The 14,349-nt window shown below is 39.6% G+C and overlaps 1 protein-coding gene across 1 annotated transcript; it reads right to left on the reverse strand.

The window, feature by feature from the left end:
* Nucleotides 1-368: 368 nt before the first annotated feature.
* On the reverse strand, nucleotides 369-13,948 carry LOC142959949 (uncharacterized). Its single transcript, XM_076101472.1, has 28 exons — nucleotides 13,857-13,948; nucleotides 12,346-12,419; nucleotides 11,602-11,676; nucleotides 11,104-11,171; nucleotides 10,757-10,998; nucleotides 9,897-10,592; nucleotides 9,099-9,129; nucleotides 8,977-9,014; nucleotides 8,765-8,895; nucleotides 8,584-8,665; nucleotides 8,314-8,372; nucleotides 6,964-7,031; nucleotides 6,813-6,856; nucleotides 5,865-5,983; nucleotides 5,621-5,741; nucleotides 5,205-5,476; nucleotides 4,804-4,993; nucleotides 4,534-4,690; nucleotides 3,817-3,981; nucleotides 3,461-3,583; nucleotides 2,925-2,970; nucleotides 2,737-2,840; nucleotides 2,516-2,640; nucleotides 1,848-2,219; nucleotides 1,432-1,715; nucleotides 999-1,100; nucleotides 627-770; nucleotides 369-472 (listed from the first exon to the last, which is right to left on the reverse strand). Exons 1-28 carry the CDS (start codon nucleotides 13,946-13,948, stop codon nucleotides 369-371), a joined length of 4,128 nt encoding a protein of 1,375 aa, XP_075957587.1.
* Between the last annotated feature and the right edge of the window lie 401 nt (nucleotides 13,949-14,349).

The raw sequence follows: 14,349 nt of genomic DNA on the forward strand, positions 1-14,349 counted from the left end.
ATGCCGATGGACATAAATTACTCGACATTAACATTATATACAAGTATTTCAAAATAAGAGCCATTAAACAGGCCCATTGCATCAGAAGAAATAGTTTTTGTCTCAAAAAAAGTATGAATTGCAAGTCTCCAAAAAAAATTACAACCCTACAGTGTTCCTTGGATTATTTATATGAAGTAGACTTGCAATTTATTCTTTTTTGAGACCATAAATGAATTCCACTCGTGCAATGAGCCCTTCACAAGATGAATTAAGCACTGTACACCTGAAGGATCCAAAGAGCACCTGTATGTGATTACCACAAATAAAACAGCAGCCCTTCTACTCCATTGTCCTCCCATTAAACAGACCGTTCTGTCCTTTCTGCATCAGGGTGCTTGTTGGTTTCTGTACTGGCTGTTGATCTCGTTGAGGACCACATCCCCTCTGGGGTCTTCATCTGCTGTGGTTGTTCGGTCTTCAAATGGGCTACCTGCAACACAGCGCTGTAGCATTATTTCTATTCTTTTCATTCCTGTAAATAATATAATATAATGCACACCCGTATAACAGGAGTGTAGGGGAATTAAAACGAAGGAGGCGTGCTCCTCGCCACTGTCCACACAACTTTTGCAGACTTCACTTACCAATGTCATTAATCTGCTCTGAGGAGTCACTGGCGAGGAAAGACGACGAGGTGGATGAGTTGTTGGACTGGGAGGAATGAAGAGATGTAATTCTGGTCACGGATGACTTCTTCGCAGTCTTCTGTGTTGCAGTGCGGCTCCATTCTGGGAAAAGAAATTCAGATTAAAAAAGGTGAAACGTAACATAATCACTGACATGTAAATAATTACCATCATCATGCATCTGATGCACTTAAATATGTTACTTGGAAGGAACAGATGTCCATATTCAAAGGAATTAGTAAATGCATAGAGGATTACATGTGTGTGAAACATGTAAAGGTTTCCAGCCAGACTAGTAGAGTTGTGAAACGTAACGTGAACAACTCTAACCTGAGTTCTCTGCTAGTCTCATTCTGCCACAGCACAGGTAGGTCCTCCACTGCTTCCTCACATTTTCCTTTACCGCGCAGTAAAACACAAATATGAAGAAACCTACAAGACAAACAGAATGTTTATGTATATTACACGCAGACTGCACGGACAGTTTGTTGTTTTAAATCATTTTATAGTTTTGACTTGAAGGACTTGCAGTTTTGCTAGACATTTCTTCTTTAGGGGTCTGTGAGATGTCCAATTATTGAAATGATCAAAGTGCTGCATTTTTTGGTGCTTTCTATGCTGCTAAATACCACATAAGTTATATGATTCACCTTAAGAGTGTTTGTAATTGGGTAATTTGAACCAACTTACATTTCTCTCTCCTTTTTCTTCACATTCTGTGTGAAAGGTGAGTGCTACAAGACAATAGAATAACTCAACTCACCTTGAAAGGAGTTAAAGATGGCAAAGAGGTACATAAAGGGCAGGTTAAGGGGCCCCCAGGCGAAAAAGGCAAAGCCCCAAGTGAGGCCCAGGAGGATCATTATCCCCGCCACACTGCACACATCCTGCAGCGTGGTGCGGTGCTGCACATTGTGAGGGTTCTGCCTCTTTATCCGGTAGAGTTGCACCAACACCACAATGAACATGACAAGGTTGAAAAGGGAAATGATGCAGAAATAGGCCACCACTGCTACATAGAAAGCAATGTCATTTTTCAGCCAGCAGCTGTGGGAGAGGAAATGGATGGAAGAGAATTGAAGGGTTATTTTTTTGGTTTCATGTGTCTTGGTATTTGTGTTTTTAGTTTGTGTAGAATCATGTGCATGTAACTGTAACGGCGTCTGACAGAAGACTCACAAGTCGTCACTAGTGCCGTCGGAAAACCTTCCATAGGAGACAAGACCGTAGTTGTCCTTGTCAATCGCAATGACAATGATGACCACGATCATCGGGACTCCCCAGCCGATCAGCGACAACTTCAGCATGTAGTGTGATATGTGGGTATTGAAGACTTTCACAAGGGCCAGGTACATGTGGACAGCCTCAAGTCCCATCCAGGTGAAGGTAACCAGCAGGAAGTAGTGAAGGAACCAGGCGGTGGAGATGCAGAGGCCCACAGCGTCTGGGTAGAGCGCCAGCCATGCATCCACCAGGAAGGCCAGGTTCAGCAGCAGCAGAGCCACGCACAGCTGGATTAAGATTTTGGATGGAATGTCCTTCCGCAACTTCCTGCAGTGTTCAAATGGTTTAGACAACACAAAGCGTCTCAGTGGACTTTTCTCAATAAACAATGTGTTTACTGTAAAAAGCGCAGTGGCTCTTTCTAGTTTTCTTAACGTTGCCTTGCAAGTCAGATCCATTTGTGGACTCCTTTCATACATTTTGTAGTTTGTTTGGCGTTCAAGATACAGTAATCAACATATTAGCTTTTACATTTGAAAATGTTACCGCGACTCTTATCTATTTACGGTCGCTCAGGCAAAATGTTCAACGTTCAACAACAACTCATGACTCTCAATACTCACCCAAAGGACAAGTAGGTGAGGAGGGTGATGGACAGGAAGATGGCAGAGATTCCACAGCCAATATATGTGATGAAGGTAAGGATGGTGGCCTGTACACGACTGAGTACAGGCTGTCTGGAGAGGTTCTGTAAGAAAAAGAATAAATAAAGACAAGTAAGAGCAAAGTGGGAAAATGTTCACCAAACAAAAAAAAAAACATTAACAGAATATAATCTTCTCACCAGCAGTATGGCAAAACTGGTTAAATGGTTGCAGCCACAAACTGTCTCATTGTCTGTGATGTTTCGGACAGAACAGCCTTTTTGATTCCAACCACCTGATTCGTCTGCCGGAAGAAAACACAGATGAACCATATTTTCTTCTTTGTTTACATTCACTTAATTCTGATCGATAAAGTTGGAAAACTTACCATTTAATGTAAAGTCCCAGAAAACACATGTAGCCACAAAATTTGCCTGTAGTTTAAGGAAAAGGCACAAGAGCTTATATCAGTTTACAATCTCTAATGTACATCATGACTTCTTTTTCTCTGTTCAGAGTGACTGCTACTACTCCTACAGCATGTGTTTTGGCCCAGCTGTATTTAAACTGCAGCTGCTGAAACAGATTTAAAAAATAATATTTACTTTTCCCCGTTTTTCGGAGGAAGGATGTCTGACAACAGTTTTGAAGTTGTGTGTTAATATTTGATATGGCTATAGATTAGCTGTGTGCATTCCAATACTCATACTACCACACTATTTAGTACAGTATACCGGAAAAACTGATTTAGTATGTCCCAATACACAGTATGTCAAATGCAGTAAGCCATCTAGTCACATTTTGCAGTATGCAAGCCAGCATGCTTCTCTGGTTATTCTGAAACACAATCCTCTGAGTTGCAGATATATGAGCAAGAGGGTCAAATTTCACGTTTTTTTTTTTTTTTTTTTCAAATGGACTTACTGGAACGGGCTCTGAGTTCCTCAGGATAATTACAACATCGTCCTGCAGTTCTCTGATTGACAGGTTGGCCACACTCGCTCCAAGGATCCCACTATTGAGTTTACGGTTTCCCAAAGATCTGTCCTGCATTTAGAGACACAAAAACACAAGTTGTCAGTTTGTGAAGAAAATGTTATGATAATAATATGTGATTTAAAATGTGGTCCAGCAGCTTCTTTCAGGGATTTAAAATTCAAAACACACAGACAATACATGTAACACATTTCTGTAGTGTAATCAAAATACAAGCGTCTCAGAGGTCTGTCTCTCTCTCTGCATATCTTGCTTGGAATGGGACATTTGTTGCCTGTATGGACCTGGTACACTGTGCTCTCCTGGTAGAAATTGAACTGGACTCTGGTGGCCAGCTGCTGTTGCTCGTCGGTCAGGTCCTGTGTGAGAGATGGGGGCAGCCTGATGGAGCCCTGAGGGATGGAGGAGTCTGCTCTCAGGCTCCTCCTCAGCCTGGGATCCCCACGGACCTGCAACACACACGGGACAGAGTGAACAGAGGGGCATAGCCTTAACTATTTCACATCATAGACTTTTTTTATTAACACCTTTTTATTTGGGGCAACTCAATCTGTCAGAGATCTGTGATAGCTCAACGGATGCCACCAAAAGAAATGTAAAGCAGAGATGTACCCTTAGAAATTATATTACAGTGAAAGAAATGAAAAAAGTAATGTTCTTGTGATTAAATGTCGCAGGTTGACTCACCTGATTGAATGTTTTCATGCAGAAACAGAAACAGCGATGACAACGCTCTTTAATGCCTCTAGCTTTGCTTTCCACTTACAAACAATGCAGTAGTAAAATGTCCCCTGTGACTGGTATATTAATGTGTGTTACATTATTAGATTGTAAATACTGATGTATTGACGTGTAAGCAGCATTTACACAGTGAGGACAAGCTGCTTCATTTACTTTCTTAACAGTTCAGTCTAGTGTTTATATATATATATATATATATATATATATATATATATATATATATACTGTATATATAATAAACTGTGCTATTCATATCATACCTGTACATTATTTGGGTCCGAGATGGAGAAAAATGTTTCCTGAAAGTTGGTGCCATCTACTGGTTTCACAGACAGAGCCACAGCTGGGGACAAGAGGGTCTCAGCCTTTCCATCAAGAACCAGCTTCAACCCTACTGTATCAACAATGCCTATAATGCTGATGAAAAAATAAAAATCGGTATTGTTAAAATACGAAACATAAGAATAAAAAATGTTTGAAACCCCTGAGTTTTCACACAATAGATAATGTCAAATAAATGAATCTGTCACCTGTTGGAGGAGTCAGACAGCACCTCAGGAGAGGCACCCAGCAGATTGCTGACAATGTGGACGGAGGTGTTCCCCAGCGCCAGCGCCACAGTCGGGCCCGACAGAAGATTCTCCAGCTGAGACACCAGCTGAGCCACCTGGCTGGAGTTCAGCTTGGACACGTCTCCGGTCAGCTCAAGCAGTGCGTTGGCTTCCCTTTCAGCTGTGGTCAACAAAATTTAAAAGGGATGCTATAATGATGTAAATATTGCAACAGAATTGCACACAGTGCTGAGGTAATAACAAACCTGCAGCAGCAGTGGTGGTGGCATTCAGGGCTTGAGCTGTTGTGTTCAGTGGGGAGGAAGTCACATTTACAGAAGAGCTGGTGGTGTTTGTTTGTGCGATTGTCACATTCGGGCCGGGTGTGGAAGAGCTGGTGGTGTTTGTTTGTGCGATTGTCACATTCGGGCCGGGTGTGGAAGAGCTGGTGGTGTTTGTTTGTGCGATTGTCAGATTCGGGCCGGGTGTGGAAGAGCTGGTGGTGTTTGTTTGTGCGATTGTCAGATTCGGGCCGGGTGTGGAAGAGCTGGTGGTGTTTGTTTGTGTGATTGTCACATTCGGGCCGAGTGTGGGAAACGGCCCCACAACACACTGCTCTTGCAGCTGCACAAGCACATTTATTCCATTTTGACTGTGAAGAAAAAGGACAAATTAAGATTTGGGGTGAAAGTATTTTGCATCAGGTGTTAAATGATTATCAACTACAATACAAACAGCGCTGAAATATTTTGTTAAGTTAGTGCAGAAGATATGGTGGTAAGAAGATCATACAAACCAAGTGAGGGTGTCAGAGTCTTCTCTTGTCTCACAAAAGGAAGCCGACGTTAGGTTAACTTTAGTCCACATGAATTTGGATGTCAGTGGATGGTCGCTGACGATTGAATTTCCACAAATTGCTGCAGTGTGACATACAAGACAAAACACAAATGAGGAGTTTTACAGGACAGACCTACAGTTATTTTCTTGACTGTAGGAAATTATGTTGAATTGACTTGTTTCCCTGTTCTTAATATACACACCTGCTCGAGTCACTTGACCATTGAAAATGATTGTTTTCTCAGACTGAAACAGACTCATCACGGCTGCAGACACGTTACAGATAGGAACCTCGTGGGAAAAGCCTAAAATCACCTTGCAGCTTTGAAGACGAGAATAAAAAAAATCAGAAGTAGACAGAATCCAGTTACTGTTAAAATATATCAGTAGCTTTGAGGGAACATTTCACTGCACTAATACTATTAGACTCACTGTGTTGCTCTGCTTCCACATTCCAGATTCAAACCCTAAGAATAAATTCTTATTAAATCAAACTATCTCAAGTAATTACGTAAAAGTAACATATTAAAATAAAAATGATATATGCTTAGTATACAAAATGTAAGAAAATGTCTAAAAAAATGCTTGCAAATGCAAAAAGAGCTGGAAATATTCACAGCGTCACTTAACTGCCAAATGTTTTCATTTCATGAACAAACTGCTCAAACGGTGACACAAAAAAAAAGAAATGTGACGGAATTGCACTTCATGCATTTTTGTGAGAAGTTACTTATTTCCTCAATGAAATGCATAACTCAGAATCAAAATATTATGCTACATTTTTCAATTGGATTTCTCATAGCTGGTGATAAAACTGTTATTAAATCATTACATTATAAGTTACAATAGAAGATAGATTGCATTCAAAGCAGTTCAGAAATGCATTTGAATGAATCCCTTGTTTACATATAATATGGCAAAATGGTTTGATCACATTTAGATTAATTTCGCTCTAGTAAATAGTCTAAATAGTCGTAGTAGAAAACGTGAAAGTTTAGGCAATATGATTACAGCTGATTACCTTGTATTCAGATGCAATGTTGGACAACGGACATGAAACACTGCAAAGGAACATAACAAAGATTGTGATTATTTTTTCATGTAGACTGTGATTTGCACATACTAAATGGCAATTAAATGGCAAAACTCACTCTGAACTTGAAGCACAGTTTTTTTGTTGTTTTAGCTCAGAAATCTGTAAAGATTCAAGAAATCAGAGTTTGATGTTACAATAACTAATTGATGCAAAATGGACAATTAAAGACACATACTAAAACATACCTTCATGTATGCATAACTTACCATAGACATGACGATTGACATGTTAATCTTGGAATCTTGTGTTGAAAGTTGAAAAGTGTAGTATGCATCTGAAAGCAAAGACACAATATTAACTTGTATCTATGTAGTTTAAAATCTGGTGGTTTGTAAGGGGGGAAAAACACTCACAAGTTCCACTGCAGTAAGCAGAGCAGCGGCAGGTGTTGTTCTCTTTATCTGAAACAAAGTGAAAGCATGTTGGTTTACTGTATCCGAATATCAGTGTTAACCATAGACTCTATAAAATATGGATATTATCTCTGTGGCGTCATCCATAGGTTTCTGAAGAGCCGTTGTGAAGCTCACAGTGGGTGGCTGCCGTTGCCATCTTGACAGTGACTACACAGCCTAACTCTAAAAATGGACAAAGAGTTGGATTGTCGGTGGAGCTGAGGTGGGCCCAGGGGGACACAGCAGAGGACACAGCTAGCGACCTGGTACGTCACCCACCTGTCACTCGAAGCGGCCACACCCATAATTATGCCTAACTTTAAGCCTTTCTATAATTTAAACGTGTGAGTTTTTGGAGCCAGCCTCAAGTGGCTTTTTGAGGAACTGCAGTTTTTAGCAGTTTTCTTTCAGTGGTCATATACATACAGTACATGACATTTGACCTCTGCATTAAGCCCATCCTAAGCTGTGGGCTGCTGTAACGAGGGAGAGCAACTTGGGGTCCAATGTCTTGCTCAAAACATACAGACAATAGGAGCCGGCGATCAAACGGTGAACCTTCTGGTTAAAGGATGACCACTCCACCCACGGAGGGGATTATGGAGGGATTTGTGCAGGACTATTACTTGGCCGGGCACAGTGACTTCTTAGAGTCTCCGCTGGTTGCCTGGCTAGCTCGTGGTGACAACAATAGTTCAGGAAGTCACTTCACCTGGCCAAGAACTGAGCTTAAAAAAATAAACAAGATAGAATGTGTTAATAAGTCAACTTTAGCAGTACTGGCAGGCCGATTTGTTACCTTCGGACAGAGTGAGCTAGTTGTTTTCCCCTGTTTCTAGTCTTCATGCTAAGATAGGCTAATATTTACCATATATATATATATATATATCAGAGTGGTATTGATCTTCTCATCAAACTCTCAGCAGTAAAGCAACAAAGTATATTTCCTAAAATGTTGAACTATTTTTTTTAAACTTTGTAATATTTTTGTAGCCTCACATCTGCTATAAGTGAGAATGCTTTGGACTTTATGTGACGTGTTCTAAATGTCCCAATGTCTACTTTGACATTGTGGGTTAATGTACGTAGATCATTGATGAGGGGTTGGATATGTCCTTTACTGTGGTTTGAAGATGTTTCAGGGAAATGTTCAGAGCTCACCTGCACCACAGTGAGTTGAGTTGCGCTGAGGAACCACATATGCAGTCCCGGACTCTTCACTGTTGAAAGATAGCCACATTCTTTAAATTGTGTATAGCACCCAACTATCTCATAAAATGTGAAGGCAAAACATGATTATACTGTATATAATTATCCTAAGATTCAATTCATAAACATTGCTTTTCAAAATATGAAGAACGTTAATGTAATACATATGTTGGGGGGGTTACAAAGGGGAAACACAAACACTGTAAATCCCAAACATCTTACCATGATGCGCCAGGTTGACCAGTATACGTGCAACTGTTTAGCTGTTGTGTATTGCTGCTATTGCACTCATTTAGTAGTGGACCTGTTCAATGACACAGAGGGTTGATTGCATTATGGGAACTTATTAGTAGGTAATTATGTATTTTTATGTATTATTTTATGTAGAGCAAGCAACACTCACTCATTCCTGCTGCTGATTTCCCCACCACATGGATGTCAGAAGATGTTTTACTGGCCGCACAGAGCGTACGAAGGATACAACATGAAGGGATCCTCTGCTTCAGCTGCAGCGTCACAGAACAGTTGATGTGTCTGAAGTATGAGGTTGGTGTCAACAAAGAGATTCTTAACACTTGCTTTAGTAATTTAAAATGTGTTTGTTATTTCACTTACATTATTGCAGTCTTCATGGCGCATGAAACGTCAATTCCCTGTTTAAAAAATAAATGAATCTTGATTCATGTGATCCTTTTATTCACAGACTGTAACCCACAGATATATAAATATTAACTTACTTGAAAGAGGCTGGTTGTGTTGTCTCTACTGCTTGCACCGAAAAACAAATTGAGACAAGATTAAAGTGTCGAAAAAAAGTCTATATTACTTTTGAAAGAAGAGATATCACAGTCTTCTTCTTACAAATAAAAAGTGGAATTCATAACCAAAAACCATACCCTTGCTTAATTTAATACACCTCGATGTTCAAGATGTTCAATTCAGTTGATCTAAGTCAGATATGGCTATATAACTTACATTAACATAACTGTCAGCTATCTGACTTTATGACTAATTTCTTCTTGTGCTACTGTTACTCTATATTTTAGCAAATCACAGATAAACATTTTGATTGTTTTATGGCAGAGGTAAAACAAGCATTGTGTGGCTCAAGGAAAGTTAAATGTGCCCTCATCTATAAGCACCACCTGTGGACTCAGCGGCCGCTGTTCAGCAAAAGACAGTCATAAAGGGTAGTTGTTCCTACAGTATGGACTCTGGGGAACCTGCTACTTACAAAAATTCAATTTTAAGTTTAAGTTATTTTGGAGGTCTATATTACAACAGCACAATTACAACATACTCCTCTTATTCACAATGAAGACAAATAATATTTTTTGTACTAAATCATTAATAACATCAAAAATATTTTGAGATACCCATTGCTGTCTATACTGTCAAAATGTTAGGACCCTTCACCCTTTCTTTCATTTCATAAGAAATCGTTCAACGATACCTGGTTTGTGTCACAGGGCCTCTAATTTCACGACGTCCGCGCCCGTTGTTTGCGTTATTCCTTGTATGTCTTTCATTTCCACCACTGTTGAGTATAGTAGCTGTTGTTGCCGGTATAGTTGTGGTGGTGCTTTTCAACGTTGTTGTTGCCGGTGTAGTTGTGGTGGTGCTTTTTAACGCTGTTGTTGCCGGTATAGTTGTGGTGGTGCTTTTCAACGTTGTTGTTGCCGGTGTAGTTGTGGTGGTGCTTTTTAATGTTGTTGTTGCCGGTGTAGTTGTGGTGGTGCTTTTTAACGTTGTTGTTGCAGGTGTAGTTGTGGTGGTGCTTTTTAACGTTGTTGTTGCCGGTGTAGTTGTGGTGCTTTTTAATGTTGTTATTGCAGGTGTAGTTGTCGAGGTGCTTTCTAACACTGGTGTTGTTGTAGGTGTAGTTGTGTTGGTGCTTTCTAACATTGGTGTTGTTGCAAGTGTAGTTGTGTTGGTGCTTTCTAACACTGCTGTTGTTGTAGGTGTAGTTGTCTTGGTGCTTTCTAACACTGGTGTTGTAGGTGTAGTTGTGTTGGTGCTTTTTAACACTGTTGTTGCAGGGGTAGTTGTGTTGGTGATTTCTAACACTGGTGTTGTTGTAGGTGTAGTTGTGTTGGTGCTTTTTAATGGTGTTGTTGCAGGTGTAGTTGTGTTGGTGCTTTCTAACACTGGTGTTGTTGTAGGTGTAGTTGTGTTGGTGCTCTCTAACACTGGTGTTGTTGTAGGTGTAGTTGTGTTGGTGCTTTCTAACACTGTTGTTTCAGGTGTAGTTGTGTTGGTGCTCTCTAACACTGGTGTTGTTGTAGGTGTAGTTGTGTTGGTGCTTTCTAACACTGGTGTTGTTGTAGGTGAAGTTGTGTTGGTGCTTTCTAACACTGGTGTTGTTGTAGGTGTAGTTGTGTTGGTGCTTTCTAACACTGGTGTTGTTGTAGGTGTAGTTGTGTTGGTGCTTTTTAACGCTGTTGTTGCAGGTGTAGTTGTGTTGGTGCCTTCAAACACTGGTGTTGTTGTAGCAGGTGTAGTTGTTGCTGTCGTCATGAGCGTCGTCTCGTTTGAAGTACTTGTAGATGTAGTTTGTGGAGAGGTAGGGCTGGCAGTTGTTTCTTCATGGTTTGGAGACACGCAGCTCTGCAGCTCGTTTTGGAACACCTGGCTAAGCTGAGAAAATGAACAGAATACTCATTATATTTTATCACAGGATATATACACCATATATCCGTTATTATAAATAACAACTAGTCCATAACTAGTTTCCCTACATACCCAGGCAATGATTTCTGATTCATTCTTCTGTCCATTGACATCCACAGTGACAACAACATAGTAGAATACTGTCGTAAGAAGGAAAGACAGAACGTAGTTGAGGAGACAGATTTAAAATATAGGGGATGCAATTAGTGAAGGAGATATCCTGAGATAACCCAGATTATATTTTCTACATCCCAGAACCTCAGAGTTTATTAGCTGTTTTCACAGGTTGAAATGTTCTCTCTGTTATTCTTAATCTTAAAGGACAATTTCAAATTTTTTTCAAGCTTTCTATTAGCTTCAGCTGAACCTCGTCATAAACTTTCTCTACAAAAAAATCTAAATGAAAAATCCGGGTACCCTGGGACAAAATCTCATGAAATGGTCAATTTTGTGTCATCTTAGAAGTGCTTGACGCAAACAAGTTTGGGAACCGCTGTAGTAGATTCAACTACAAAGTAGTACTGCTGATATGGCAGCGTGTGAGATGATTCTGTCAAGTTGCAAGTTTACCTGACGTCTGTGCATTTGTTGTAGTAATGGAAAGAGGGGAAGGAGCAGCAGAGGTCTCATTACAGGAAGCCTGTGCTGTTGGCGGGGAAGAAAGAATATTAACTTCCACTCTGCACAGTGTGAATGAAAAGTAGGGAACACAAATTTCAAATTAAAACAACTTCAGTTTATGGTGATTATTGTGCCGTACAGTCATAATACTGTAAGGTAGAAACTGGACATCGGTGTAGACATTAGAAATTCTTGTATTTCACTACCACACGGAGTTGACATATATGTATATAGGTTTGTTGGATATTTTAAAGACTTGTACTGTAAATTGATAGGTAAAGAAAAAAGAAAAAACATGTAAAATGCATCAATACAATGATACAAATGAATAATACTAAAATATATCATAATTTCTATAAAATGTTTTTGGAAAACAAAAGTTCAGGTATATTTGATAATCTGTTCCTCTTGGTCATATTTTCCAACGTCCTCTACAAAGAAGCTAAAGCATTGTGAAGTTTTGCCTGATTAGGAAACAGACAGCAATCAGACTAGAAAAACAGGTTCCAGTACACATTAGGAAGGACATTTAACATATTCCCATGTGGGCGTGATATGCCTGACATGTCAGACAGTGCAATGTATTAATAAATAGAGGTGCAGAGCTGTCAGTCCAGATAAGGTTACCAGATGAAAGATGCTGCTGCTCCATTGTCTGCAAACAACTCAAACCAGTCATAGCTTATCTCATACCTGCCAATAGGACGACCAGCAGAAGTATATGAAACCAGTGTCGATTTTTGACATGTAGGCCTGGCTTCTTCGCTCTGTAATATAACAAAGACAATCATTTCAACAGTTTGTATGAAATGAAAACAGAAGCTTCATTGTACTGACATTTTGCTCTTTTGATACCTATTGTTGAACAGCAGTTCAAAACAGTGAAAGAGTGAGGCATACAAAAAACTTCTCAGGCTATTCACAAACACTTCCTCCCACCACGCCTATGTGAATACATACTGTAGTCATATCCTGTAATTATGTTACAAAGGTTTTCTCTTTGGTTTTGATCATTCAGTCAATCAACCATATCTTACAATTTTCTGAATAAAGAAAAGGAATAATGCCAAATCAAACGTCAAAAACATTCCTTGAGAACCACTTTTGGGTACAATCAGACTACAGTACAACAGAACAAACACATTATCTTTATCACAGCTTAGGGAAAGTGCAATAGAGACTAGTACGTATTGCACTGTACAGACACATGTTTGTTTTCATGAACAAATGGCTCGGACCAGAGCTTTTCAGTGGTGTTTGCATTTGTTATGAAGCTGTGCCGTTACTATGCAGTGATATAAGAAGTTCTGTAGCAGAAGACTTGCATTTCTAACTCTAAACTTTGGTACCTGCTTTTATTATTAATACAATCTAAAGAGTAAAATAGTGTAATATATGTAATATTATGAGATGTAGTGACGCAAACAAGTCAAGGTACGTGGACTACATGGGTCATTTAAGTAGTAAAGAAAAAACATTCAGTCCCTCCTACAGCAGGTTTCACGCAAATGGAGCAATAAACAAAAAGCTTAAAAACAGTGAAAGTTGAGTGGGTGAAAACATTTTGTCCAGCCTTGAGGAAGGACAGAGTAGAAGCCAATAAAAATCACTGCTCAACGAGGTGGAAATCCAGGCAAACCGCTAAACAAAAGTTAACTCCAGCTATGTGTTATTTCCAAAAACAAACAGTGACTGAGGAGAGGACCCAACAAATCAAGATGTCTTGTTTCAGTTTGTAGATGATGAAGTCAGAATTTTGCATCAACACAAATCCACCGACCCATATCCTTCCTGGGTTTTCTACAGCCCCTTAATGTAATCTGAGCATCATTGTACCACTACAGTGTTTCTGGTGCATACCAGGTGCACCCTCTCTTACACTCTTAAATAATAGTATCAGTAACTTCATTTAATACTTGGATAAAAGATTCAACAGCATTCACAAACACAGCCAAATATTCACAAAAATGTAAACATAAAACAAGATAATATTACAGAGAGGAAAATAAACATTTAAAGATATTTTAAAAGTGATTAGGTTAGGGGTTTAAATAAAGGAATACATAAGTAATTGATTTAGATATATCTGACAAGCTTGGTGTATAATCCAGATTCAAACCAGATCCAGCAGTGATTTCTGAGATGAGCAGTGATTCCTAGTTCAGGAAAAGGAGACACCACCAGCACCAGCACCATCACTTTACCTGACAACGGAGGCAAACATGTGCCGACATGAAGAACCATCAGAACAAGAGCTGGAAGCTTTCATGATTTCGTCTTCATTTTCTTGAAACATAACTTCCCGTGGGCAAATTCTTGAAATCTTCAATCCTCTTGAAAACAAAGCCAAACCATAAACATTAGGTGTGCATTTTCTTCTCTAACACAATGTTGTTGTTTCTGTCGTTGTTTGGCAGGCTGCTGTGGGAGTTCCCTGTGGCTTTCTCATACGGTATCAATAGGTGACACGCCTCTTGAAACGGGAACCTGAACAGGTGGATGTCGCACACATTCACTTTACCTTAGTGTTGCAACAACAGTTCACCTCCTGAACGGCAAATGATTTGATTTTAGACTAGATAAGCAAAGGCCCACTGTGCTGTTCTATCATCAGAAATGATAATGTACACAACTAATGTCCCGGTAGGGAAGAGATTTTTCTTTTTCTATTTTTGTTTGGCAGTAAAGGTGCGTCTC

The sequence above is a fragment of the Anarhichas minor genome, unplaced genomic scaffold (genome assembly GCF_050575085.1).
Source record: "Anarhichas minor isolate MPS153535 unplaced genomic scaffold, ASM5057508v1 ptg000027l, whole genome shotgun sequence".
In the NCBI taxonomy this organism is placed as follows: domain Eukaryota; kingdom Metazoa; phylum Chordata; class Actinopteri; order Perciformes; family Anarhichadidae; genus Anarhichas; species Anarhichas minor.